At 45.1% G+C, this 26,199-nt stretch overlaps 1 protein-coding gene, 1 long non-coding RNA gene and 1 other non-coding gene across 4 annotated transcripts in view; 2 read left to right on the top strand and 1 right to left on the bottom strand.

The window, feature by feature from the left end:
* The window catches only part of DGLUCY (D-glutamate cyclase), a 92,022-nt gene that overhangs the window by 37,008 nt on the left and 28,815 nt on the right, over positions 1-26,199 (top strand). For both annotated transcript variants that reach the window (XM_074956121.1, XM_074956119.1), the window contains exons 7-10: positions 21-218; positions 7,143-7,403; positions 7,986-8,085; positions 10,381-10,529. In XM_074956121.1, coding sequence (XP_074812222.1) covers positions 21-218; positions 7,143-7,403; positions 7,986-8,085; positions 10,381-10,529 — 708 coding nt within the window. The remainder of the gene's footprint in view (positions 1-20; positions 219-7,142; positions 7,404-7,985; positions 8,086-10,380; positions 10,530-26,199) is intronic.
* The window catches only part of LOC141989437 (uncharacterized), a 28,944-nt gene continuing 5,856 nt past the window's right edge, over positions 3,112-26,199 (bottom strand). The window contains exons 2-3 of the long non-coding RNA XR_012639984.1: positions 4,995-5,149; positions 3,112-3,208 (exon numbers count right to left, since the gene is read on the bottom strand). This is a non-coding gene — a long non-coding RNA (uncharacterized LOC141989437). The remainder of the gene's footprint in view (positions 3,209-4,994; positions 5,150-26,199) is intronic.
* TRNAI-AAU (transfer RNA isoleucine (anticodon AAU)) lies at positions 10,032-10,105 on the top strand. The gene has a single exon. It is a non-coding gene; the product is annotated as a tRNA-Ile (tRNA).

Genomic DNA, 26,199 nt, shown 5'->3' on the forward strand with positions numbered 1-26,199 from the left:
AATTTTTCCATCTATTGTAGAGTCTCCATTGGCTTTTACACATTCTCCTGGCTGCATGTTTGTTACTGACCTGAAGAATGAGGATGCTGCAGTTCATAACTCTAAAGAAATCCCGAAGGTCCACTGCATTTCTCAAAATCCTTTGCATTATAGCATTGCATCAGAAACAGCTGTACAAAAGATAAGAGAACTAGAAAGCCTAATTGGAGTAGATCCAGGTAAAAAAAAATTTTTTTTCTTGAGTTATTGAAGAATTAATAATTCTGGAAACATAGGATTTGTCTTACTAAATTAGTATGATCCATTCCATTCATTTAGATATTGCACAGTTGACATTAAATAGTAAACATTTAAAGGTAATTCCAAATGTTACAAAGAATTCCGATGTTAGATTATTCTGATTGAACATTGTTAATTCTTCCCTTCCACCTTACCAAATGGACTACTTTGGGCCAGCCTAAGGTACTGGTTTGCACCGGATAAAGGGAGGCATCAATTCAGTTCCCATTCCTGGTCTCATTTTCAGAATCTGAGTTCCAGACAGTCAGGCCTGGTGGTTAAAGCAGTGTCCGAGAACAGATATCAAGGGTTAAAGCTGGAGGTAGAATTGGGACCAGGCCGAGGGCAGCACTGAAACTGGGGTCCAAGAACAAACCATGAGTAAGAACTGGGGTCAGAGTCCATAGATATGTCAACTCAGGATCGTAGTCAGAATTTGGAAGCAGGATGAAGTCGAAGCTGGGCTGGAGCCAGTCCAAGGGTCTGGGAGTCAGGAGCTGGGTGCAGGGCTGGAGCAGGTCAGGACCGGGGCTGGAGCAGGCTAGAACAAGGCTGGGGCAGGAACAGGGATAGTATCAAGGGAAGGCTGGAAGCATAGGGAATCTGTAACACCATGAAGCAGCAGGAAGATTCCTAGCCAAATGGTGCTGTTGCACAGACCAAGTTGTGGCTCTGGTGGGGAGTGTGAAATACCTGTGCCTGGGAGTCATCTGCCCCTGCCCTGGATAGGCTGTTGCATCATGCCTGAGAGATGAGTCACGACAGGCTCTGCTGGAGGGGTGAGTCATAGCTGAGAAAGCAGCCCTGGTCCAGCTGAGGGGTTGCCTTACACTCATTTTCATGCTATCTTGTACTGCTGACCATCACTGAAAACCGTAGGCAGATTGCTCCTGGCTGCTGCAAGGTGATGTGAAAACTAGCTTGTGGCTCTCCACAGGAAGAAATCTAGTTACTGTATATAAATAGGGCCCTACCAGGCTTAATTTGTAATGAAAGAGGAGCTGGGGCTCAAGCAATTAGGTGCCGGGGCTCAAGCAATTATTTATTTTCATAACGGACTTGGCAAGGTTTACCGGGCTCAGTCCTGGCAAGCCCTGGCACAAATTTAGCACTGGGCCATACCAAATTCATAGTCCCTTTTGGTAAATGTCATGGTCATAGGATTTAATGAAATTTCATGGTTTCAAATATTTAAATCTGAAATGTCATGGTATTGTAACCATGGGAGTCCCAATCCAAAAGGGGATTGTGTGTGGGTAGGGGGTGGCAAGTTTTTGAAGGGTGGTCACGGTATTGGCACCCTTACTTCTGCGCTGCTGCTGACAGCAATGCTGCCTTCACAGCTGGGTGCCCAGCCAGCAGCTGCCACTCTCCAGCATCCAGCTCTCAAGGCAGCAGCACAGAAGTAAGGGTGGCAATACTATATCATGCCACCCTTGCTTTTTGTGCTGCTGCTGGCAGTAGTGCTGCCTTCAGAGTTGGGCTCCTAGCCAACAGCCGCTGCTCTCCAGCTGCCCAGTTCTGAAGGCAGCGCCGCCATCAGCAGTACTGCAGAAGTAAGGATGGCAATACTGCAACCCCCCCTACAATGGCCAGATTTCATGGAGGAGACCAGATTTCATGGTCCATGATGCATTTTTCGTGGCTGTTAATTTGGTAGGGCCCTATACATAAATGAATACTAGTAGGAATTGCTAGTACATGAACTGCAGAGCTGCTAAACATACTGGCATCAGCCCTGGAATAATTCCCTATGTGAGATGATGGTGACAAGGGCTACTGCATCCTTTAACAGCTTTTCAGTACCATTTCACTCCTTCATATATAAAGCGTGCTGGGGATTTTATTTGTCTATGTACTTTTAAACACTGACTTCTTCTGAATTGAATCATATCTTGGCTTTGCTTAAATGTGCATGTACAACAAGTTTGGGGAAGGCAACATACTAAGATCAGGTATTGTATATCTTTCCTGTTCAGTACTTCAGCTTACCTTTCTGCTGTAGTACAGACCAGAGTTTACTTTTTTCAGGGCTTATACAGAATTTAATTTCTGATAGAAGGAGAATGACACAAAGTCTAAAGGAAAATTTATGAACTAAATATCTATCTCTGAATGCATAACAGTTTACCTATAACCCTTGAAGTAACTGTGAACAATGTCAACAACTCTTTTAAGGGTTTTTCCCCAAGTTTTAGTACTGATTACTTTTGCAAGTCTCAGTGCAAAATATAATTATGTGCACATACATACATACACTCTTCTAGGGTTCTTTTCTGGGACATTTTACCCCTCTCAGTCTCTGTAGAATGGTGTCCAAACCCTCCATAGAGCATGCAAGCAAGCTCCTTGAAGTCTGGGAAACAAGTGATAGTCCCACAGTCTCCTTAAAACTTCCTTTGAGTCTCCGAAACAACAGTCTGCAATTTGCACAGCCTGCAACAATTTTAGTTGCCGCCTTCTTCTCCAAATCTGGCAATCAGTTTGACCCTGAGCACATGGAATACAGATAGGGACCACACATCTTAACTTCCAGTAACAGCAAGTAACCTCCATTTCCTCCTGATAGCCTAGAAGGGAGGGAATATGGCAAGTACAGGGGATGAATTCGTGTTCTTTCCCTAGCATGGAAGCCAAGAATGCAGGTCTAGGGTGCGGTTAGTGTAAATCATGGGGATAGTGCCCCGAATGTGCTCTGTACTGGCTCAACAACACATATCTGATACATCCCTGCCCCATACAGATTAAATAAGCAAGATATACAAACAGGAAAATTCCATCTGATTTTCTCTCTCTTGTGTGAGAACAAAACACACTCATTGCATTATCCCTGTGTGGTATGTTGGGCTTAGCTGATGGGCTCCAGTTGGTCCCTCTCTCGCCACCCTCGCTGCATGTATGGACTGAGGATGCTTGTGCACTGTTAGACCTATAGAAACAAATTACATGATTATAACAAGAATGCTAACATCCCCCAGGTATTGACTGTGCTCCCCTTTTATCACTGTGCCTCCCAGTGACAGCGACAGGAGAGACATCAATGGAAATGTGGTGCCATCCCCCTCATGACACCCTCTTAAAATTGCTCCTGTTTACAGCCATTGCTGCATTTGAGCTGATTTCTCTCCTCAAGGCAATAGTGTGATTTTTATCAGGCCAACAACTCTCATCAGAACAAAGTCCTTATGATTCTATTTACACTCAGTGTGTCTGCTTCCTGGTAGAGCAAGTTTGATGAAGTAACAGGCCATGGCACCAGAAACACCCACCTACCCAGGACTGTATTCATTGCAGAATTATTGTGGGCCAATATGAGTTATTGAAAAAGGAAAAATGGTTCCCAAGAACTGGGAGGGTCAGTGGAACGTTGTCACCTCCACATCTGGGTCTTTGCTTTGTCTCATTTTCTAGGTTTATCTTCCTCAGTCCCTGCCCACATCTTTCATTTTCTTCCCAGCTTCCTTACCTTTACTTATCATAGACCCGTCTCTCATCAAAACTCCTAGCCCACAACACTACTGAATTGAGCAGACATTTTGAATCCAAACCAGGATCTGTTTCCAAATTTCCCCAACAGCTCCCTCTTTATAAAGAGCTGAACAAAACTACAGTAACGCCTCGCTTAACGTTGTAGTTATGTTCCTGAAAAATGTGACTTTAAGTAAAACAATGTTAAGCGAATCCAGTTTCCCCATAAGAATTAATGTAAATGGGGGGGTTAAGTTCCAGGGAAATGTTTGAAGTGGTGAAGTCAGAGGATGGAAGAGGGTGGGATATTTCCCAGGGGATGCCTTACTGCTAAATGATGAACTAGCAATTGTCTGAGCCATCAAGGGTTAACTCGTTGTTAATGTAGCTTCACACTCTACAAGGCAGCATGAATGGAGGGAGGGGAGACAGCATGGCAGACAGAGACACACACCCTGTGTGTGAGAGAGAGATGCGCATTGCTCCTTTAAGTACCTGACCCCACTCTTAAGTACACTGCCTTTTTAAATTAACCAGCAAGCTGAGATGGCAGCTGCTGCCAGGAAGCTCCCTCCGTCCTGAGCCCTGTCGTGTGTGTGTCCCCTGCTCTATGGAAGATGGGGTAAGCGGGGTGCAGGAGCAGGGTGACACCCTGACATGAGCCCTCCTCTTCTCCCCCCACCCCCTCCTGCACAGCAAGCAGGAGACTCTGGAGAGCAGCTCCAAGGCAGAGGGCAGGAGCAGCACATGGCAGTGTGGGAAGGGACAGCTGAACTGCCAGCAATTGATAGCCTGCTGGGCGGCTGCCACACAGGAAACTTAGGGGAATGGGGAGCTGATAGGGGGTTGACCATGGTTCCAAGCCCCCACCAGCTAGCTGCAACGGGCTGCTCTTCCTGCAAGCAGGGGACACAGCAGGCAGCTGCCAAACAACGTTATAAGGGAGCATTACACAACTTTAAACAAGCATGTTCCCTAATTGATCAGCAACATAACAACGTTAACTGGGACGACTTTAAGTGAGGACTTACTGTACCTGAGCCAGCCCTTCTATCCTTTGGGGTGAAAGAAATCTGAATCCACATCTGAATATTGCACCTTAGCCCCATCACCAATAATGACTCACCCCTTATGGTGGATCAGGGACTCCTTCCAACCTCTCCTTTCCTCCTCCCCTCTGAGTTGCAGACTGGACAATTGTCTCCATAAACCCCCAAGTCCATTCAAGACCATGCCACTGCACTTACCTAATGGGAGGTGATGTGCTTTTCTGACCATCTGCATTCCTCTTCTCTTTCACTGTCTCTGTATCAGTAGTGCTAGGGCTGCAGAAAAGGTTATTGGCTGCTCCTCTCCTTCAACCAGACTGACAGTGCAGAACAGGGATTGGTCCTGACACAACCTACTGGATAGATGAGGTCATCAGCATTGTGATATCCAGTCAGAGGCAGATTAAGCTATTGTGGGGCCCTGGGCCAGAAAAAGTTGGGGCCCCTCCCCACTCCTTCTGCCTACAATCCCCCCACACACACACTCCTGGCAGGGAAATGGGGTTGGGGCACGGGGGCTTGTCCCGCCTCGCTCTCCCACCCGGCACTCCTGCCGGGGAGCTGGGTTGGTGTGCGGGGGCTTGTCCCACTCCACCTACTCGGCACTCCTACAGGGCAGTGGGGTTGGGGTACAGGGGCTTCCCCTGCCAGCCCCGTGTTCCTGCCAGGGAGCTGGGTCGGGGCAAGGGGGCTTGCCCCACTCCCTGGCAGGAGCAGCAGGTGGAGCGGGGCAAGTCTCTGTGCCTCGACACCACTCCCAGGCAGGAGCGCCGGGTGGGTGGAATGGGTTGGGGTGTGGGGGCACACATTTTTCCGGGGCGCTGGCCCCATTTGGCCCAGTGGCAAATCTGACCAAAGAAATCACTGCATTTTCACTGACCACACACTCATAGTTCCAGTCCCACTCCCTCTTCCCAGATAGCTCCAAGCAACATGGGGCTCAATATGACTGTTATTATTTAACATTCATCGTGCAGTATGGCCTAAAGGCCATAGTCAGGTTGGTCCCTGTTGTGCTAGGCCCAGTATTCCAGTTTCTTCCAGGGAATTGAGTTTCTTACACTGGAATCACAGCCTGTTAATTGCACACTCTCCCTCAAGCCCCATCCCTCAATACCTCAACCAGTTTAGAAAGAATTACTGGTTTGGCCATTATTCAATAAATCTATGTTGAAGAAACAGGTTGGAGCGAACAGGTTTGGACAAGTTCAAATGACATTGTCCCTTTCCCATTTAGGAGACAGCCCCTAGCCACAGTGTGAAATGCACACTTACAAATCGATTGCCCTGCCTTGTCCTGCTGCAGTTTTCCTGTGTGTACTTGTGAGCGCATGCATGAGCCTGAGTTTAAATGTATATCTATGCATTTGGACATGGATTGTGCTTGAGCTTGTTTGTGTAAAATGACTGGGGTCTGGATCTACTCAACCTGATTTTGTTCTTTACAGAACAACTTTGGGCCAAGACACCTGAATTATTTAAAAGGGAAAAGTGGCTCCTGAATGGGAGGATCAATGAACAAAATCCCCTCTGCCCCAGAGTCTCTCTTGTCATATTTTCTAGGTTTATCTTCTGCATTCCCTTCCCACATCTCGTATTTTCTTCTCATTTCACATCACTGACCAAAACTCCTGCCCCCAGCACTTCTGAAATGAGCGGAACCAATACCCATTGGCTTCTTCTCTATAAAAAATTGAAATGAAGCCCTCATCCATTTGGGGTTTCAGAAATCTGAATCCAAATCTGCAGTTCAGCTTAGTCCAGGCTGAGGGAGGCTTCCCAACCTCTCCTTTTTTGTAAAGGGACCACTAGGTACAACAAAAATAACACTCTACTCCCAGGACTACAGGCTAGAAACCTGCTGCTTTATTCAAATGCATCTCAAACAAATTTAGTTTGTGGGGGTATGGAACTCCCAGTGACAAACATGATGTAGGCAGAGGTAGAGCACGGCTCCATCCCCTAATATTTTGGGTAACTCATTTACCCCCCAGTGACCACTTTATGACATACTTCACAAGCGCACACATCAGTAGTGATCCCAGTAGAGCTGCAGAATGGACAATAGTCTTCACAACCTTCTATAAATTCATTCAGGAGACTCGCTGCACTTACCTAGTGGGAGATGATGTGCTTTGCTGATGGTCTCCATTCCCCTGGTCTGTCACTATCTCTGGATCAATAGGGATAGAGCCTGGCAAAGGGTTGTTGGCTGCTCTTCTCGTCCCTGCCAGGCACTTTGACAGTGATGGACAGGGATTGGTCCTGACAGAACCTCTTGGAGGTATTAATATGCTAAAAATCTAGCACCGTCTTTAAAAAAAAAAAATTGTTTTTGATTTTTAGGAGACCGGGGAGTGAAACATTTGTGCTGCCAGGATGAGCTGCTAAAGACTTGCCTCTCCCTTTCACATGCCCGATCAGTGCTGATAACCACTGGATTTCCTACTCACTTCAACCATGAGCCACCTGAAGAGAATGATGGACCTCCAGGAGCCATTGCTATGGCAGCCATGTTGCAGAGCTTGGAGAAACATGTTGTTATAGTAACAGACCAGAGAGCCATGAGTTTGAATAAAAAGATTATCGAAGATGCTGTTCAGCAAGGTAAAACATGCAGTTAGGCAACAAAGACTGTTAGCTTTCCAGTTTTAATTTGCTAATCTGGTTCAAGATCTATTTCAGTGCAATCTCTAAATTAGATCAGGCCTTCAAGAAGTGCTCTAACATATAGACAAAAAGGGCCAGATCCTCACCTGGCTAAATCAGCAAAGCTCCATTGACTTCACTGGAATTATACTGATTTATACCAATTGAGCATCTAGTTCGTAATCTTTTGAAATCCATCTAGAATCTTTCTTCCTATTACCACTGCATTTTGAAACTTAATGTATCATCAAAAAGAAGGAGGTGAGAAGAGAGCTTATTTTTAAAGTGTCTTCATCCCTGCACATCATCTCACTTTTGTCAGTCCAAATAATGTCTCTGGACTCTGGCTTGTAGCTCTGATTGTGCAAAAGCTAAGGATGGGCAACTAGTGCAGTATTTCCAGCTGGGAAATATTGTCTTATACAATCATATGTTTGCTAGAATCACCTTACAGTTCTAACTGTTCTGTTCTTTTAAAATCCAAGCTAAGCACACAAAAAATGACCTATGGAATCCATTTTGTATTTTTGTTTGCTCTAGGGGTACTGAAGACATCAGTGCCTCTATTGAGTTATCAGGGAGATGCTGCAGAGTCCGCTTTCATGTTTTTGTGTGAGAATGGGAATCTTGAAAGACCCAGGTATGTGTACTAAGTTCCTGAAAACGAGTAGCAAGGAGGCTATGCAAAGTCATAGTGAAAGGAACGGCTCTGTTCACAGAAGATATGATGATTGCAAGCAAAGCTTTGAAGTATGAAGTATCTGCCAATCAAATTGTTTTGTTCCTCTTTTTAAATGACTGTGTTTTTATAAAATATATATTAAGTAAATATTACAATAGCAGTTGAAGGTCTGAAATTAAAGGAAGAAAATTCTGAGTCAAACACTCCACTCTGCTGTAGTATTGCAGTGCATGTGAAATACGTGATCCCACATTATTCTGAGACCTCTGCAATCCCAATGTGCAGCAGGAAATGGGGAAGGAAGTACATTACTTTGCACTTATATGGCGCCTTTCAGATGAAAATCTTAAAGAGCTCTACAAACATTCATTAACTTACTCTACACCTGTGAAATGCTGTACATCATTATACCCATCTTATCAATGGGAAAAGTAGGCCACAGAGAGATTAAAGGTCTTTCCAAAGACTATACAAAGTTCAGTGGCAGAGTCAGGAATAGAATCCTGGAGTCCAGGACTGTAGTCCACTTTCATCCATGTTCAAATCTTTGATGATCCATTTTATTCCAGTATGGAAGATCCTCCTATCTGTTTTTAATAGTCTGAAAAAGATCCTCATTGTCTTTAGACACCCCAGCCAAAATTTTTGAAAAGTGCATGTATTTCTGAAAACTCATTCAAACTATGTAAGTGCAAACTCTGATGTGCACAAAAACCCTGATTTGAACATGTATATATTTAGGGTTGGTATACATGCATTGGAGTTTGCACTAAAATGTCCACACATTGAATATGTGGCCAGCAACTTACCCTTCCTTTTAATGGACTTACTGGGGGGGGGGGGGGTGGTTCTTGACGTTTCTCTGTGTAGAGGTATATAATAAAGTTAGCAGCCAATTCTCTTTAATAAGGGCTTATCATCTAAATATATGCATCTTCAGTTCATTCAATTTCCATTTCTTTCTATGGGTTAATAAAAACTGTAATTTCAATAACACCCTGTTTTTCATCTCTCATACACTAGGCTCAAGAGGATGCTTTTATAATTGAACATAAATCAGCTACAGCTGATTTGTACCTCAATAGATCCCATAATCCTAGGAGGCTAAACTGAATATTTTTTCATGTTGGAAACTCAATTGCACAAGGAGAAATACGATCACAGTGTGTATTAGTCCATATCATAAAACCACTTAGTAACTTGGGACAATTGGTAGCCTCTATTCAGTAGAACTGGAGTAGTAGGGTGTTGCACATTAGGCTTGAGGTATATTGGCAAAGCTGTGGGGGAGAAATCCTAAACAGGGACTGCCTAAAACAGAGCCTACCTGCATGCTTCCCATCCACATTTACAAGCACCAAATTTGTCAAAAATCTTAAACAAAAGAAACCAAATAAATGGGTAACTTACAAGCAATATAGTACTTTAAATAGGAAATTATGAATAATAAACTGCACTTGCCAATATCCCTATGTGAGGTGCTACCTACTTTTTAACTGAGGCACAGAGAGGCTAAAGCCCAGATCCATAAAGGTATTTAGGTCCTAACTCCCATTGATATAAATAGGAGTTAGGTACCTAAATATCTCTGAGGATCTAGGTTCTAAAGTGATTCACCCAGTGGTCCACTGGGTGGAGAAGGATTTCAACACTCTCTCCATTCATTGCTGGCAGTTTGAAGGGGCTGCATTAAAGCTACCAAGAAAACAAACCAAATATTGAAAACAAAATGTATAGGCCCAAATTCAAGAGTGAGATAAACGGTGCTGTAAATTACATGTTGGGTATAAGTTGGTGGGAAAATAGATGTACAGCAAGTGGTCCAATCTGGCATTCAGAGGCTTTGCAAAATGAGTGTAACTTGCACCTAAGGAGACAGAAGTGAAGCATGTGGCAGGAAAAGTGGCTGGTTAGCTCAGCTGGTTAGAGCGTGGTGCTAATAACGCCAAGGTCGCGGGTTTGATCCCCGTACGGGCCACCGTGCAACATTTTACAGGGTGGAGGGAGAGCTCAGTGGTTCGAGCATTGGCCTGCTAAACCCACGGTTGTAAGTTCAATCCTTGAGGAGGCCATTTAGGGATCTGGGTCAAAAATTGGGGATTGGTCCTGCTTTGAGCAGGGGGTTGGACTAGATATCTCCTAAGGTCCCTTCCAACCCTGATATTACATTTTTCTGTCAGTTGCTTTTAGAATAGAAGATCTAAGTTTTGCAATTCCCCCCATTAACTAATTTATCACCTTGTCTCTGACTAGATTTGATCATCTGATAGCAATAGAACGTGCAGGGATGGCTGCTGATGGCAATTATTACAATGCAAGGAAAGTCAATATTAAGCATCTAGTGGATCCCATAGATGAACTGTTTCTAGCTGCACATACCATCCCTGGAGTCACAACAACAGGTAAGTGTGAAACTGTGGCATCTCCTCAATGATGAGAGAAAGGCAAAACATAGAAAAGGAAGGGAGGATAAAATAGCAGCCAGCTTCCAAAAGACTACTTCGGGACTGCCACTGTTTGTCTCTGCCAAATTGAAAGGACCAGCTAGCCAAAGGCGGCACGCGAGCTGATTTTCAGTGGCACTCACGCTGCCCGGGCCCTGGCCACCAGTCCGGGGGGCTCAGCATTTTAATTAATTTTAAATGAAGCTTCTTAAACATTTTAAAAACCTTATTTACTTTACATACAACAATAGTTTAGTTATATATTAAAGACTCATAGAACGAGACCTTCTAAAAATGCTAAAATGTATTACTGGCACGCAAAACCTTAAACAAGAGTGAATAAATGAAGACTTGGCACACCACTTCTGAAAAGTTGCCGACCCCGGCATACTCTCTACTCAAGTATCTGAGCCACTAACGAAAATAGGATTGACCCCTGTGGGACCACCCTAGATATGACCTCCTATTTTGGCAGTGAACCATTGGTAACTACTTGTTGAGTATGGTCTTTCAACCAGTTTTGCACCCACTTTATAGTAATTTCATCTAGGGACCACATTTCCCTAGTTTGCTTATGAGAATGTGGGACTCTGTCTAAAGTCTTACTAAAAATCAAGATATATCAAGTCTACAGTCTCCTTCCTATCCACTAAGCTAGTAACCCTGTCAGAGAAGGAAATGACCTGGCATGATTTCTTCTTGACAAATCCTTGTTGCCTATTCCTTGTAATCTTATTATCCTCTAAATGGTCACAAACTGATGTTTAAATTTGTTCCAATATCTTTCCAGATATCTTAGTTAGGCTGACTGGTCTATAAACCACCTCCGGTCCTCTTTGTTTCCATTTTTAAAGATAGGTACTGTTGTATTAATTTTGATGGAATATATGGGTCCGAAGACTCAAAGGTATTAACATGATCCTGAAGCTGTTTAACATTAAACAGTTTTAAACAAGATTCGGGGTTGGATATACAGAGACACAGCCTGCTTAGTACCATGGCAAATACACCATTAAAAATCCTTTATCTTTTATTAAAGATACAGAAAGAAGGAAAAACAGTTAAAGCATTTGAAATGTAAAATATTAAGTATGGCTTTCATTTAACCACAACCCTTGTTCCCTTTCCCTTAGCTGAAGAAAGTTTTTAGAAAGAACTCCCCGTTGTTTGACAGTCTCTTAGATGGTATTAAAGATGGTAACTACTGTCCATTTGGGGAAAAGAGAAGAAGTTAGTTGAGAAGGTCTGGAGCTACTGTTGTCAGTGTTGTTTCTGAAGTCCAGTTCATCTTCGAGGAGTGTCCTTGTGGGTGCTCCACTTTAAGTGTTTTGGTGCCCCTGCACTGATAATTGGAGATTTGCAGTAGCTGTGCTCGGTTGGGACACACATGCATCGTCCCTGTCTCGTGTTGCCTGAGGTGGTTACATAGCATTGCGTGGCCAACCCCCCCACTCAGTTCCTTCTCTACCACCTTTGGCTTTAGTCAGAGCACTTAGCAGCACCTCTTTATTGAACTTAGTTCACACAGTGTTTATTTAGATATAGCCTTCTGTCCTCTGTTTTATTATTTTGTTATTTTTTTAAAAAAAAATTCTCTCAGGATAAGTTTCAATTGTTAGTGACCCCTTAGATTAGAGCTGTTCTCCCCTGAGGGAGAAAGCCCCTCTCAGAGGGGCATGTCCAGATCCCTGGGTTTCAAACACTGCCTGACGTTCAGACTTTCGATTCCTATCTCGGATGGGCATTTGCAGTGTGTTCACTGCCTGGGCGAAGCACGTATACCACAGAAGCGTGCACACTGTGATAAACTGAGAGCCCACACCAGGAAAGCCAGAGAATTACAACTAAAACTCCTTATGATGGAGAAATCCCTGCACACAGAGTCAAAACCTGAAGCACAGACTCCCCCCTGGACAACTGTCTCCCATAATAGCCTCTGATAGAGGCTCTCCCATGGTGTCTCAAGCAAAGGAGCACACTGCTAACTACTGCGACAGGAAGTGACCCATCTTAGACAACTCGAAGCAGTACCAGTTCAACACAGGGAAAGTGGTTTTTACTCACATTACTTTCTACCTCAGAAAAAACGGAAGGACGGAAGCTCATTCTCTACTTGAGACAGCTCAACAAATTTATGATTTCCAAATGATCACATAGCAACCATAATTCCAGCGCTGGAAATAGGGGCTTGGTTCTCAGCCCTTGATCTCCAGGACACATATTTTCATATAATGATACAACCCTCACATAGGAAGTTTCTCAGGTTTACCCTCAGAACAGAACATTTCCAGTATAGGGTCCTGCCCTTCAGACTATCCATGTCCCCGTGGATCTTCTCAAAAGTCCTTGCGGTGGTCGCGGTTCATCTCGGAAAATAAGGAATTACAATTTTTCCTTATCTCAACAACTGCTTACTGACAGCGCCAACCTAACAAGAGACAATAGAGGCTACACAAAACATGGTAGGTCTGGGACTACAAATAAACTTACAAAAATCAACATTGACACCTGTACAAAAACTGGAATTCATTGGAGCCTACCTCAGTTCTCTGAAAGTTACAGCCTCCCTGCCTCAGCAACATTTCACAGCCTTATGCAATCTCATCTTCACAGCGGTGAACAGCCCCCAGATCTTGGCCAAGACTTGCCTAGAATTGCTGGGTCACGTCAGCAACATTTGTCGTCAAACACATCAGGATACATATGCGCTACCTGCAGGCTTGGCTCTGTACTGTCTACGTCCCAAACAGATATAATTTCCACAAACGCCTCACCATGCCAAAAAAAGTAAAGGTCTCCTTACATTGGTGGACACGACCAACCAATGTTTGCTCAGGGTTCCCTTCATCCAACACCTTCCAATGATAATAACCACCACGGACGCTTCCCTATTAGGTTGGAGAGAATACCTGAATGCCCACACTGTCCAAGGCCTCTGGTCCTCGGCAGAATCTCTCCTCCACATAAATCTACTGGAGCTATGGGCAGTTCGCAATGGGTGTTCCCATTTTCTCCAAATGATCAAGAACAAAACTGTGACGAGTCCCCCTCGGGGTGCAACATGGAACCGGGGTACCACTGAACCCTCTGACTCCCCAGCCTGGGTTCACTCTCACACACTGCTGCTGTGACAAACTGCAGACTGCTCCCGGTCCTACACTCCCACCATCATCCACACAGGCAGGGACACAGCCAGCTGCAGTTACATCCCGACACTCGGGACTGGGCACATCAAAACAACCACAGCCTATGCTGCCACCTCCTGTCAGCATAGCACATTTGACAGGTGCACCCATACAGACAACAGCTCCACAGCAGCCAAACCCACCATTACCACATCAACGGCACCAAGGCTGTCAGCACCACAACAGTTCTTCCTTCCCAGACCTCACTGTGTCCTCGACACCCGTCTCTCCCATTCTCGGCACTGAGATCACCACAGCACTGTCAGTACTGAGAGCCGCCCCACCACTCCACTGCCATCTGCTCCCCCATTTTTGAGCGATAACAAGGATGAGGACAAGGGAGAGACATACCTTTGCAAAGCTCTTCCCCTGCCCGCGAAACAATCAAAGGGATGTACTATACGCCACATAAGGAGTACTATACGGGGGCCAAAGAACAGCAGTGATATGGGCACCCATGAATGGCACCTATGCCCTTCCCTCCACAGTGGCAGTATTGAGCCCCATGGATGGCATATCCCCCACACCACCTCAAACCTCCTAACCACATAGGAAGGGTACATGGCAGTCACTTGGGACCGTCGTACCGGGACCATCTGAGCCCCTTGAAGAGATGACGGGAGAACAGGAAGAAATCTCTGACCAGGATGTTGAACCAACAACCCATTTTTCTCTATCATCCCTGGACGACACCATCATGCTCCCTCCTCCCAACGTGGGGGATAATTTTAGACATTTCAAGGATCTCTATAGGAGAGTTACAGATTTCCTTGACATCTCACTGGAGAAAGTGCAGGAGACATGACATAAGCTCGTTTACATCTTGCAACCATCAGCATAATCTAAAATCGCTTTACCCATGAATGATGCAATCTGGCAGACCCCTGCAACAATCACTCCAACCTGCAGGAGGTCCGACAGGAAATATTATGTCCCTGCAAAGGGAAAAGTTTCTTTTTTCACATCCCGCACCAAACTCCCTGATAGTGGATGCTGTTACTGAAAGGGGCAGACAATCATACCTCAAAAACACACCGTATGACAAAGACTGCAAGAGACTCGACCTCTTTGGCCAAAAAGCTTGTTCCTCACTGATGCTTCATCTTAGAATTGTTAATTACGAAGTGTTATTAGCAAAATATGACCACACAAATTATGGCGAACTATCCGTTTTTATTGAATTTCTCCCTGAGGAGAAAAAAGAGCAATTTGGTGCACCCATTTCCAAGGGCCAACTGATCTCCAGGACAGCACTGCAAGCTGCCCTAGATTCAGTAGTTACAGCTGCATGATTTACAGCCACTGCAGTCGTAATGAGAAGGGCATCCTGGTTGCATCTCTCTGGCTTCCCGAAAGAAGTGCAAGCAACAGTGGAGGACCTGCCCTTCCAAGGGCCCAAACTTTCCGCAGCCAAAACAGATGAGTCTCTGCATGCCCTCAAGGACTCGCGGGTGACTCTGAAGTCCCTGGGTATCTATACTCCTAGGACAAAGAGAAGACAAGGAACATATTACAACCCACAATGATTCCTGTCCACACCATATGCACAGACACACAGGCAATTGGAGCCACTAGCCCAGAAACAAGACCCCCAAGCAGACAACAACCATCAAATCAATCTACCACGTCTCATCAACCATCTGCCAGGCAGCAAGTTTGAGACGTTGGTCGAGGGCCCCAGACCCCACAACTTCAAACACTGAGAACTGCTACCATCTCCCAGCCATTCGGAGACTGTTTAACTCCCTACTACCCACCCAGTCTGCCAATCCATCACTACAGATGGATGGGTGCTGGAGATAATTGAAGTTAGATACTCCATCCCTTTTACTTCCAACTTCCCTACCCACCCTCCCTCCTCGTCCCTCTTCAGGGACCCCTTTCACAAAGATCTATAGCGTCAGGAGATAATCCACCTCATCCATCTAGGAGCAGTAGAACCGGTACCAACAAAATACAGAGGGACAGGTTTCTACTCAAACTACTTCCTCACATAAAAAAGCAGGAGGATGGAGGCCCATTCTCCCTCTCTGATGACTCAACAAATTTGTCAGAAACTAACACTTCAAGATAGTGACACTGACCATCATTATCCCAGCGTTAGAAAGAGGGGACTGGCTCTCGGCCCTCGACCTCCAGGATGCATACTTCCACATAACAATTCACCCATCACATCAGAGATTTCTCTGATTCGCCCTCGGACCAGAGTACTTCCAATACAAGATCCTGCCCTTTGGTCTGTCCACTGCTCCCCAAGTCTTCTCACTGGTACTTGCAATAGTCGCTGCACACCTCCACCAGAGAGGAATCATGATATTTCTATATCTGGATGACTGCTTACTGAAAGCAGTGAATCGACCAGCGGCAGCAGAGGCTACCCAACAAACAGTAGATCTCTTTACGCAATTAGGTCTCCAAATAAACACACAAAAATTGACCCTCACACCAATACAGGAACTGGAATTCATCAGGGCTTATCTCAGTACACCCAAGGCTTCAGCATCTATACCAAGGCAATGCTTTCTTACTCTAACAAATCTGATCACCACATCACTGAACAGTCCCCAGGTAACAGCCAGGACTTGCTTGCAATTAATGGGCCACATGGCCACATCAACGTTTGTCGTCCAACACGAGAAGCTACACATACGAACCCTACAAGCTTGGCTCCGTACAGCTTATTCCCCACAAAGGCACAGTATAAACAAACACCTCACAATATCAAGGAAAGTAAAAGACTCACTATCCTGGTGGACGCAACCACACAACGTATGCCTAGAAATGTCTTTCACCCAAACCCATCCTACATTGACTATTACGACCGATGCGTTCCTCATAGGTTGGGGAGTACATCTGAACTCGTGCTCTGCTCAGGGTCATTGGTCCCCAACAGAAGCCCAGCTTCACATAAATCTACTAGAACTAAGAGCCATTCTCAATGCATGCACCAACTTTCTACCCATAATCAGAAACAAGACCATACAAATTCTCTCAGACAATTTAGCACATATGTTCTACATAAACAGACAAGGGGGTGCACACACACACTCCCTGTGTGCAGAGGCCATGCAACTTTGGCACTGGTGCATCCTGCACAACATCCATATTGTAGCAGCATGTCTGCCCGGATGTCAAAACTCTATGGCAGATGCACTCAGCAGGAACTTTTCTCAGGACCATGAGTGGGAATTCGACATCAGGGTTCTCCACAACATTCTCAGACAGTGGGGATTCCTCACAGTAGACCTCTTTGCAACAGAACACAACACCAAATGCCCACAGTTTTGCTCCAGGGCCAGAAAGGGCCTTCACTCCTTGGGAGACACCTTTCTTGTCAAATGGGACGCTTCTCTCCGATACTCCTTCCGTGCCATTCCCCTAATGGCATGAGTGCTTCACAGAGGACAAGGACACAGTAATACTATAGCCCCTACATGGCCTCAAACATGGTTCCCCTACATTCTCAGATTGTCAGCATGCAGACCTCACAACCTTCCTCTCCTACCTCGTCTCCTTTTCCAAGACTCAGGACTAACCCTGCATCCAAACTTGGAGATTCTCCACCTCAAAGTGTGGTTGCTGCATGGCTCCAGGGACCTGAAAATGATATGCTCCAAAGTAGTACAGAATATTTTATTAAATAGTTGCAGACCGACTACCCGCCACACATACTTACACAAATGGAGACATTTTGATTCCTGGTGTCACACAAAGCAGACCACATCGGTATCTGCGCCCTTATCTTTTACTCTGGATTACCTGCTTGAACTTAAGAGATCAGACCTCTCTATTAGCTCAGTCGGGTACATCTCTCAGCCATAGCTGCTTTACACTATAAGATGGATGGCGCATCAATTTTTGCACACCCCACCAAACGTTTTCTGAAAGGCCTCAACAACATACCTTGAAATCCACACTCCCACTCCACTTTGGGACCTCAACTTAGTTCTGCGGGGCACCACCAGACATGCGTTCAAACTATTAGCCACTTGCTCACTTCTGCACCTGTCAATGAAGGTGGCCTTTCTAGTTGCCCTCATGAACTAGGGGCCCTCATGGTTGACCCACCCTACACAGTATTTTCCAAAGATAAAATCACTCTCAGACCGCATCCCAAGTTTTTACCTTAGATCGCCTCCTCATTCCACCTCAACCAACCCATCTACTTACCATGTTCTATCCTAAGCTACACCTTCGATGTTCGTAGGGCCCGGGCTTTTTACACACAGATAGAACAAGGTCATTTCGCAAGTCCCTGAAATTATTCATTTCAATCTCAGAACGATCAAAAGGAGATGCCATATCCAAACAGAGGTTCTCCAAATGGATTTCAGAATGCATCAAACTGTGTTACCAGCTACAGAATCTGCAACCCGCTCTAGGGATTCCAGAGGGGCAATGTCAACTTCGATAGCTTTTCTGAACAGTGTTCCCATTACAGACATATGTAGAGCTGCGACCTAGGCCTCTGCTCATACATTTACGCAGCACTATGCATTAGAGCAGCAGGCAACATCTGATGCATTATTCAGACTCACCATATTATCCTCTGCCACGATTTCAACTCCAAAGCCCCTCCCTTCCATTGAAGGGCACTGTTTTGAAGTCACCTAAAGTGGAGCACCCACAGAGACATCACTCGAAGAAGAAGAGAGGGTTACTCACCTTGTGCAGTAACTGAGGTTCTTCGAGATGTGTCCCCCTGTGGGTGCTCCACAACCCTCCCTCCTCCCCTCTACTTAGGAGTTTCTCACTATCCTTTGCAGTAGAGAAGGAATGGGGTGGGGAGGTTGGTCACTGTCATGGGGCGACGACTCACCGCTGCGGCGCCTCCTGCTGGTTGTCCAGGGAATTGGCTCTTTTCAGCCAGGAGCATCTTCTGCCAGTCGGTGTCTCACCTACCGCTGGCCCCGTGCCCCTCCTGGACCCCGGTGCCCTTCTAGATTAGGGTTCTGCCCCCTGGCAGTACCGCTCAGTCTGGGTCTCCCCTCCCCGGGGGAACCCCCAATCCCTTATCCCTCCCTTGCCTCAGTGGCTGCTGTCAGTCATCGTCTAGCCCCCGCTCCCTGGGGCAGACTGCAGTCTGTACCATTCATCATGGGCAAGGGGGGTCGAACTAGCTACCTCTGTCTAGGTCTGGGCTGCTCCTCTGCAGCCTTAGTACACTTATAGAGTCATAGATATTAAGGTCAGAAGGGACCATTATGATCATCTAGTCCAACCTCCTGCACAACGCAGGCCACAGAATCTCACCCATGCACTCCTACGAAAAACCTCTCACCTACGTCTGAGCTACTGAAGTCCTCAAATCGTGGTTTAAAGACTTCAAGGAGCAGAAAATCCTCCAGCAAGTGACCCGTGCCCCATGCTACAGAGGAAGGCGAAAAACCTCCAGGGCCTCTTCCAATCTTCCCTGGAGGAAAATTCCTTCCCGACCCCAAATATGGCGATCAGCTAAACCCTGAGCATATGGGCAAGATTCACCAGCCAGATACCCAGGAAAGAATTTTCTGTAGTAACTCAGATCCCACCCCATCTAACATCCCATCACAGGCCATTGGGCCTATTTACCATGAATATTTAAAGATCAATTAATTGCCAAAATCATATTATCCCATCATACCATCTCCTCCATAAACTTATCAAGTTTAATCCTAAAGCCAGACAAGTCTTTTGCCCGCACTGCTTCCCTTGGAAGACTATTCCAAAACTTCACTCCTCTGATGGTTAGAAACCTTCGTCTAATTTCAAGTCTAAACTTCCCGATGACCAGTTTATATCCATTTGTTCTTGTGTCCACATTGGTACTGAGCTTAAATAATTCCTCTCCCTCTCCAGTATTTATCCCTCTGATATATTTATAGAGAGCAATCATATCTCCCCTCAACCTTCTTTTGGTTAGGCTAAACAAGCCAAGCTCCTTGAGTCTCCTTTCATAAGACAGGTTTTCCATTCCTCGGATCATCCTAGTAGCCCTTCTCTGTACCTGTTCCATTTTGAAGTCATCCTTCTAAAACATGGGAGACCAGAACTGCACACAGTATTCCAGGTGAGGTCTCACCAGTGCCTTGTATAACGGTACTAAAACCTCCTTATCTCTACTGGAAATACCTCGCCTGATGCATCCCAAGACCGCATTAGCTTTTTTCACAGCCATATCCCTTTGGCGGCTCATAGTCATCCTGTGATCAACCAATACTCCAAGGTCCTTTCGTGGGCCTTTACCTTGGCCTGCAGCCTGGGAGCTCCCCAGCTCCCTCTGCACTTCCCCAGCACTGCTCTGCCCTAGGTACCCTCCTCAGCTTCCCAGGCAGCCAGGTCCTCCTCTCTCCATGTAGCTAGAGAGAGTGTCTGTCTCAGCTCCTGGCTAACAGCCCTCTTATAGGGTCAGCTGTGGCCTGATTGGGGTGTGGCTCCACCTGTGGCTACTTCCCCCAATCAGCTTAGCTTTCCTCCAACTGCAGCCCTCTCTTAGGGCTGTTTTAAGCCCTTCGAGGCATGGCGGGCCCACAGTCACATAGCGCCAGTTAACCTCCTGAGGCGGCGTGAGACAGGGACTGTGCATGGGTGACCCAACCAAGCACTGCTACTACAAATCTCCGATTACAAGCGCAGGGGCGCTCAACACCTAAACTGGAGCACCCACAGGGACACACATCTCAAAGAATCTCAGTTACTGCACAAGGTGAGTAGCCCTGTTGACAGTGGTCAATATGGGGATGCCAGGGTGTCACAAAAACCATCAAAATCTTCACAGACAGTGTTGCCTGCATGTTTTATATAAACTGGCAGGGTGGGGGGGCACACTCATAATTCCTATGAACAGAAGCTATACTACTTTGGATCTGGTGCATCAAACACAATGTCGACATCTGAGCTGCGTATCTACCTGGATGTCAGAACACCACTGCAGATGCTTAAAGCAGAAAATTCTCTGAGGAATAAGAGTGGGAAATTAATGATCAAGTACTAAAAAATATATTCAAATGGTGGGGATTTCCAACAATAGACTTCTTTGGGACGACAAAATGCCAAATACTCACAGTTCTGTTCCAGAGCAGGATTGGGTCCTTGTTCACTGGGAGATGCCTTTCTCCTCTAATGGAATACGCAATTGCTCTACACCTTCCCCATCACCCCACTTCTATCACGAGTGATACACAAAATCAAAACGGACAATTCCAAAGTCATAATAGCCCCCATATGGCCCCACTAACCATGGTTCCCATACCTTCTGAAGATGTCTGCATGTCCACCATGCACTCTCACTTCCTGCCCCATCTCCTTTCACAAGACGCAGGTCAGATTTGCCATCCCAACATCATAAGACATCACCTCAAGGCGTGGCTTCTCCATGGCTCCAGAATGACGAACTGACCTGCTCAGAGGAGGTACAGGACATTCTGTTAAATAGTCGCAGATTGACTATATGACAAACGTATCTACAGAAACGGAGATGTTTCACTATAGGTTGCCAAAAGGAACAAATTACAGCCATCTCCGCGCCTCTACCACACATACTGGATTATGTATTACAACACAAGAAATCGGTCTCTCCATGAGCTCCGTTAGGGTAACCTGGAAGCCATCCTGGCATTTCATCATATGGTGGATGAGTTATCCATTTTCGCCATGCAACCACCAAATGTTTCCTCAAGGGCCTCCGTAACATATACTCCAAAATACATTCCCCTACATCTGCATGGGAACTTAATCTAGTACTATGGAGTCTTGTCAACCCACCGTTCGATCCAGTGGCAACATGTTCGTAACTACATCTTTCTATGAAAGTAGTCTTTCTTGTCGCCATTACATCTGCTCAACGAGTGGGGGAATTTTGATGATAGTGCCCTCATGGCACATCCACCATACACAACATTCTTCAAAAATAAAGTCACACTGAGACCCCACCCCAAATTCCTACCAAAGATTGCCTCCTGATTCCACCTAAACCAACCCATACATCTCCCCTTGCTCTTCCCAAAACCCCATGGGAGCAAATGAGAAACACTACTCCACAAGCTAGACATCAGAAGGGGTTAGCTTTCTATATTGAAAGAACAAAGCCTTTCCAGAAATCATCCAATTTATTCATCTCCATCACAGAATGCTCTAAGGGAACAGCCATCTCTAAACAGAGACATAAGAACGGCCATATTGGGTCACACCAAAGGTCCATCTAGCCCAGTATCCTGTGTTCCAACAGTGGCCAATGCCAGGTGCCCCAGAGGGAATGAACAGAACAGGTAATCATCAAGTGATCCATTCCCTGTCATCCACTCCCGGCTTCTGGCAAACAGAGGCTAGGGACACCATCCCTGTCCATCCTGGCTAATAGCCATTGATGGGCCTATCCTCCATGAACTTATCTTGTTCTTTTTTGAACCCTATTATAGTCTTGGCCTTCACAAACTCATCTGGCAAAGAGTTCCACAGACTGACTGTGCATTGTGTGAAAAAATACTTCCTTTTGTTTGTTTTAAACCTGCTGCCTATTAATTTCATTTGGTGACCACTAGCTCTTGTGTTACGAGAAGGACTAAATAACACTTCCTTATTTACTTTCTCCACACCAGTCATGATTGTATAGACCTCAATCATACCTCCCCTTAGTCGTCTCTTTTCCAAGCTTAAAAGTCCCAGTCTTATTAATCTCTCCTCATACGGAAGCCATTCCATACCCCAGATCAGATTTGTTGCCCTTTTCTGAACCTTTTCCAATTCCAATATATCTTTTTTGAGATGAGGTGACCACATCTGCACTCAGTATTCAAATGTGGGTGTACCAGGGATTTATATAGATGCAATATGATATTTTCTGTCTTCTTATCTATCCCTTTCTTAATGATTCCCAACATTCTGTTCGCTTTTTTGACTGCCGCTGCACATGGAGTGGATGTTTTCAGAGAACAATCCACAATGACTCCAAGATCTCTTTCTTGAGTGGTAACAGCTAATTTAGGCCCCATCATTTTACATGCATAGATGGGATTATGTTTTCCAATGTGCATTACTTTGCATTTATCAACATTGAATTTCATCTGCTGTTTTGTGAGACCCTTTTGTAGCTCTTCGCATCTACCTGGGTCTTAACTAGCTTGAGTAGTTTTGTATCATCTTCAAATTTTGTCACCTCACTGTTTACCCCTTTTTCCAGATCATTTATGTTGAATAGGACTGGTCCTAGTACAAACTCCTGGGGGACACCACTATTTACCTCTCTCCATTCTGAAAACTGACCATTTATACCACCCTTTATTTCCTAACTTTTAAGCAGTTACTGATCCATGGAGAGGACCTTCCCTTTTATCCCATGACAGCTTACTTTGCTTAAGAGCCTTTGGTGAAGGACCTTATCAAAGGCATTCTGAAAGTCCAAGTTTACTATACCCACTGAGTCCCCCTTGTTCACGTGCTTGTTGACCCCCTCAAAGAATTCTCTTAGATGGGTGAGGCATGATTTCCCTTTACAAAAACCCCAACTGACTCTGCCCCAACAAATTATGTTCATCTGTGTCTGTTCTTTACTATAGTTTCAACCAGTTTGCCCAGTACTGAAGTCAGGCTTACCAGTCTATAATTGCCGGGATCACCTCTGGAGCCGTTTTTAAAAACTGGTGTCACATTAGCTGTCCTCCAGTCATTTGGTATCGAAGCTGATTCAAATGATAGGCTACAGACACTACTGTTAGTAGTTCTGCAATTTCACATTGGAGTTCCTTCAGAACTCTTGGGTGAATATCATCTGGTCTTGGTGACTTATTATTATTGTTTGTTATTGATTTATCCCATAACCTCCTCTAATGACACCTCAATCTGGGACAGTTTTGTCACCTAAAAAGAATGTCTCAGGTTTGGGAATCTCCCTCACATTCTCCGCCATGAAGAGTTCATTTAGTTTCTCCGCAAGCGCCATATCGCCCTTGAATGCTCCTTTAGCATCTCGATCATCCAGTGGCCCCACTGGTTGTTTAGCAGGCTTCCTGCTTCTGATGAACTTAACATTTTTTTTGCTATTACTTTTTGCATCTTTGGCTAGCTGTTCTTCAAATTCTTTTTTGCCCTTCCTAATTGTATTTTTACACATCATTTGTCAGAGTTTATGCTCCTTTCTATTTTCCTCACTAGGATTTAACTTCCACTTTTCAAAGGATGCCTTTTTGCCTCTCACTGCTTCTTTTACTTTGTTGTTTAGCCATGATGGCACTTTTTTGGTTCTCTTACTATGTTTTTTAATTTGGCGCATACGTTTAAGTTGAGCCTCTATTATGGTGTCTTTGAAAAGTTTCCATGTGGCTTGCAGGGATTTCACTTTTGGCGCTTTGTTTTATTTTCTGTTTAACTAACTTCCTCATTTTTGTGAGGTCCCCCTTTCTGAAATTAAATGCTACAGTGTTGGGCTGCTGTGGTGTTTTCCCCACCACAGGGATATTAAATTTAATTATATTATGGTCACTATTTCCAAGCAGTCCAGCTATATTCATCTCTTGGACCAGATCCTGTGCTCCATTTAGGACTAATTTAAGAATTGCCTCTCCTCTTGTGGGTTCCAGGACTAGTTGCTCCAAGAAGCTGTCATTTAAATCATTCAAGAAACTTTATCTCTGCATCCTGTCCTGAGGTGATATGTACCCTGTCATATGGGGATAGTTGAAATCCCCCATTATTATTGAGTTTTTTATTTTAATCTCCCTGAGCATTTCACAATCACCATCACGGCCAGGTGATTGGTAGTATATTCTTACTGCTATCTTCTTATTATTCAAGCGTGGAATTTCTATCCATAGAGATTCTATGGTACAGTTTGATTCTTTGAAGATTTTTCCGATATTGGACGCTATGCTTGCTTTCACATATAATGCCACTCCCCCAGCAGCATGACCTACTCTGTCATTGCTATGTATTTTGTACCCTGGTATTACCGTGTCCCATTAATTATCATTCCACCAATTTCTGTGATGTCCATTATATCAATATCCTTATTTAATACCAGGCATTCAAGTTAGTATTTAGACTTCTAGCATTTGTATACAAGCACTTATAAAATTTGTCACTTTTTAGCTGTAATTGAATAGGACTCTTTCATTTGACTGTTTCTCATTAGATCCTACTTGTATTTTATCATCTTTCATCCCCTCCTCCTTACTAGGACATAGAGAATCTCTATTAATAGATCCTCCCCTTAGGGATGTCTCTGTCCGAACTATGTGTTTCTCGGCATCTGTCAGCTTCCTCCCAGCCCTTAGTTTAAAAAGTGCTCTACGGCCTTTTTAATTTTAAGTGCCAGCAATCTGGTTCCATTTTGGTTTAGGTGGAGCCCATCCTTCCTGTTTAGGCTCCCCCTTTCCCAAAAGTTTCTCCAGTTTCTAATAAATCTAAATCCCTACACCATCATCTCATCCATGCATTGAGACCCTGCAGATCTGCCTGGCTAACTAGCCCTGCGAGTGGAACTGGAAGCATTTCAGAGAATGCTACCATGGAGGTCCTGGACTTCACTCTCTTATCTAGCACCCTAAATTTGGCCTACAGGACCTTTCTCCTATCCTTCTCTATGTCATTGGTACCAACATATACCACGACCACTGGCTCCTCCTTAGCACTACACATAAGTCTATCTAGATGTGTCGAGAGATCCGCAACCTTCACAGGTAGGCAAGTCACCATGCTGTTCTCCCGGTCATCACAAACCCAGTTATCTATCTTTCTAATGATCAAATCACCCATTAATAATACTTGTCTGTTCCTAATAACTGGAGTTTCCTCCCCTGGGAGCTATCCTCAGTGTGAGAGGATACCATGACATCATCTGGAAGGAGGGTCCCAACTATTGGATCGTTTCCCTCTGCTCCAGTTGGATGTTCTCTTTCCCTGAGACTTTCATCGTCCTCAACAGCCCAGAGACTGTCAGACCGGGAGAGGGACCATTCTACTGTATCTTGGAAAGTCTCTTCTGTGTACCTCTCTGTCTCCCTTAGCTCCTCCAGTTCAGCCACTCTGGTCTCCAAAGCCCGTACATGGTCTCTGAAGGCCAGGAGCTCCTTGCACTGAATACACATATACACCATAATCATACATGCTGCATTGGGTTCAATAAACTGGATAGTCCCCACTCTCTTGCTGGACTTCCACCTGCATTGTTTAAATGGATCTCCAATTGTATCCACCTATGCTATCACCAGCAACAGGGACAACCTCCATCGGTCTCACGCTCCACTAAGGCCCTATTGCCCTTGATAGCATTCCTCAACAGTGTTCCCATTATGTACATATACAAAGCAGCAACCTGGGCATCTGCCCACATGTTTACCCAGCATTGTGTGCTGGAACAAAACTCATCCAGGGCTGCAACTCCAAAGTCCCCTCTTTCCATTGAGGAGCACTGCTAGACTGTCACCTAAAATGGAACACCCACAGGGACACTCCTCGAAGAAGAAAAGGTT

This window comes from Natator depressus, chromosome 6 (assembly GCF_965152275.1).
Source record: "Natator depressus isolate rNatDep1 chromosome 6, rNatDep2.hap1, whole genome shotgun sequence".
Taxonomy (NCBI): Eukaryota; Metazoa; Chordata; order Testudines; family Cheloniidae; genus Natator; species Natator depressus.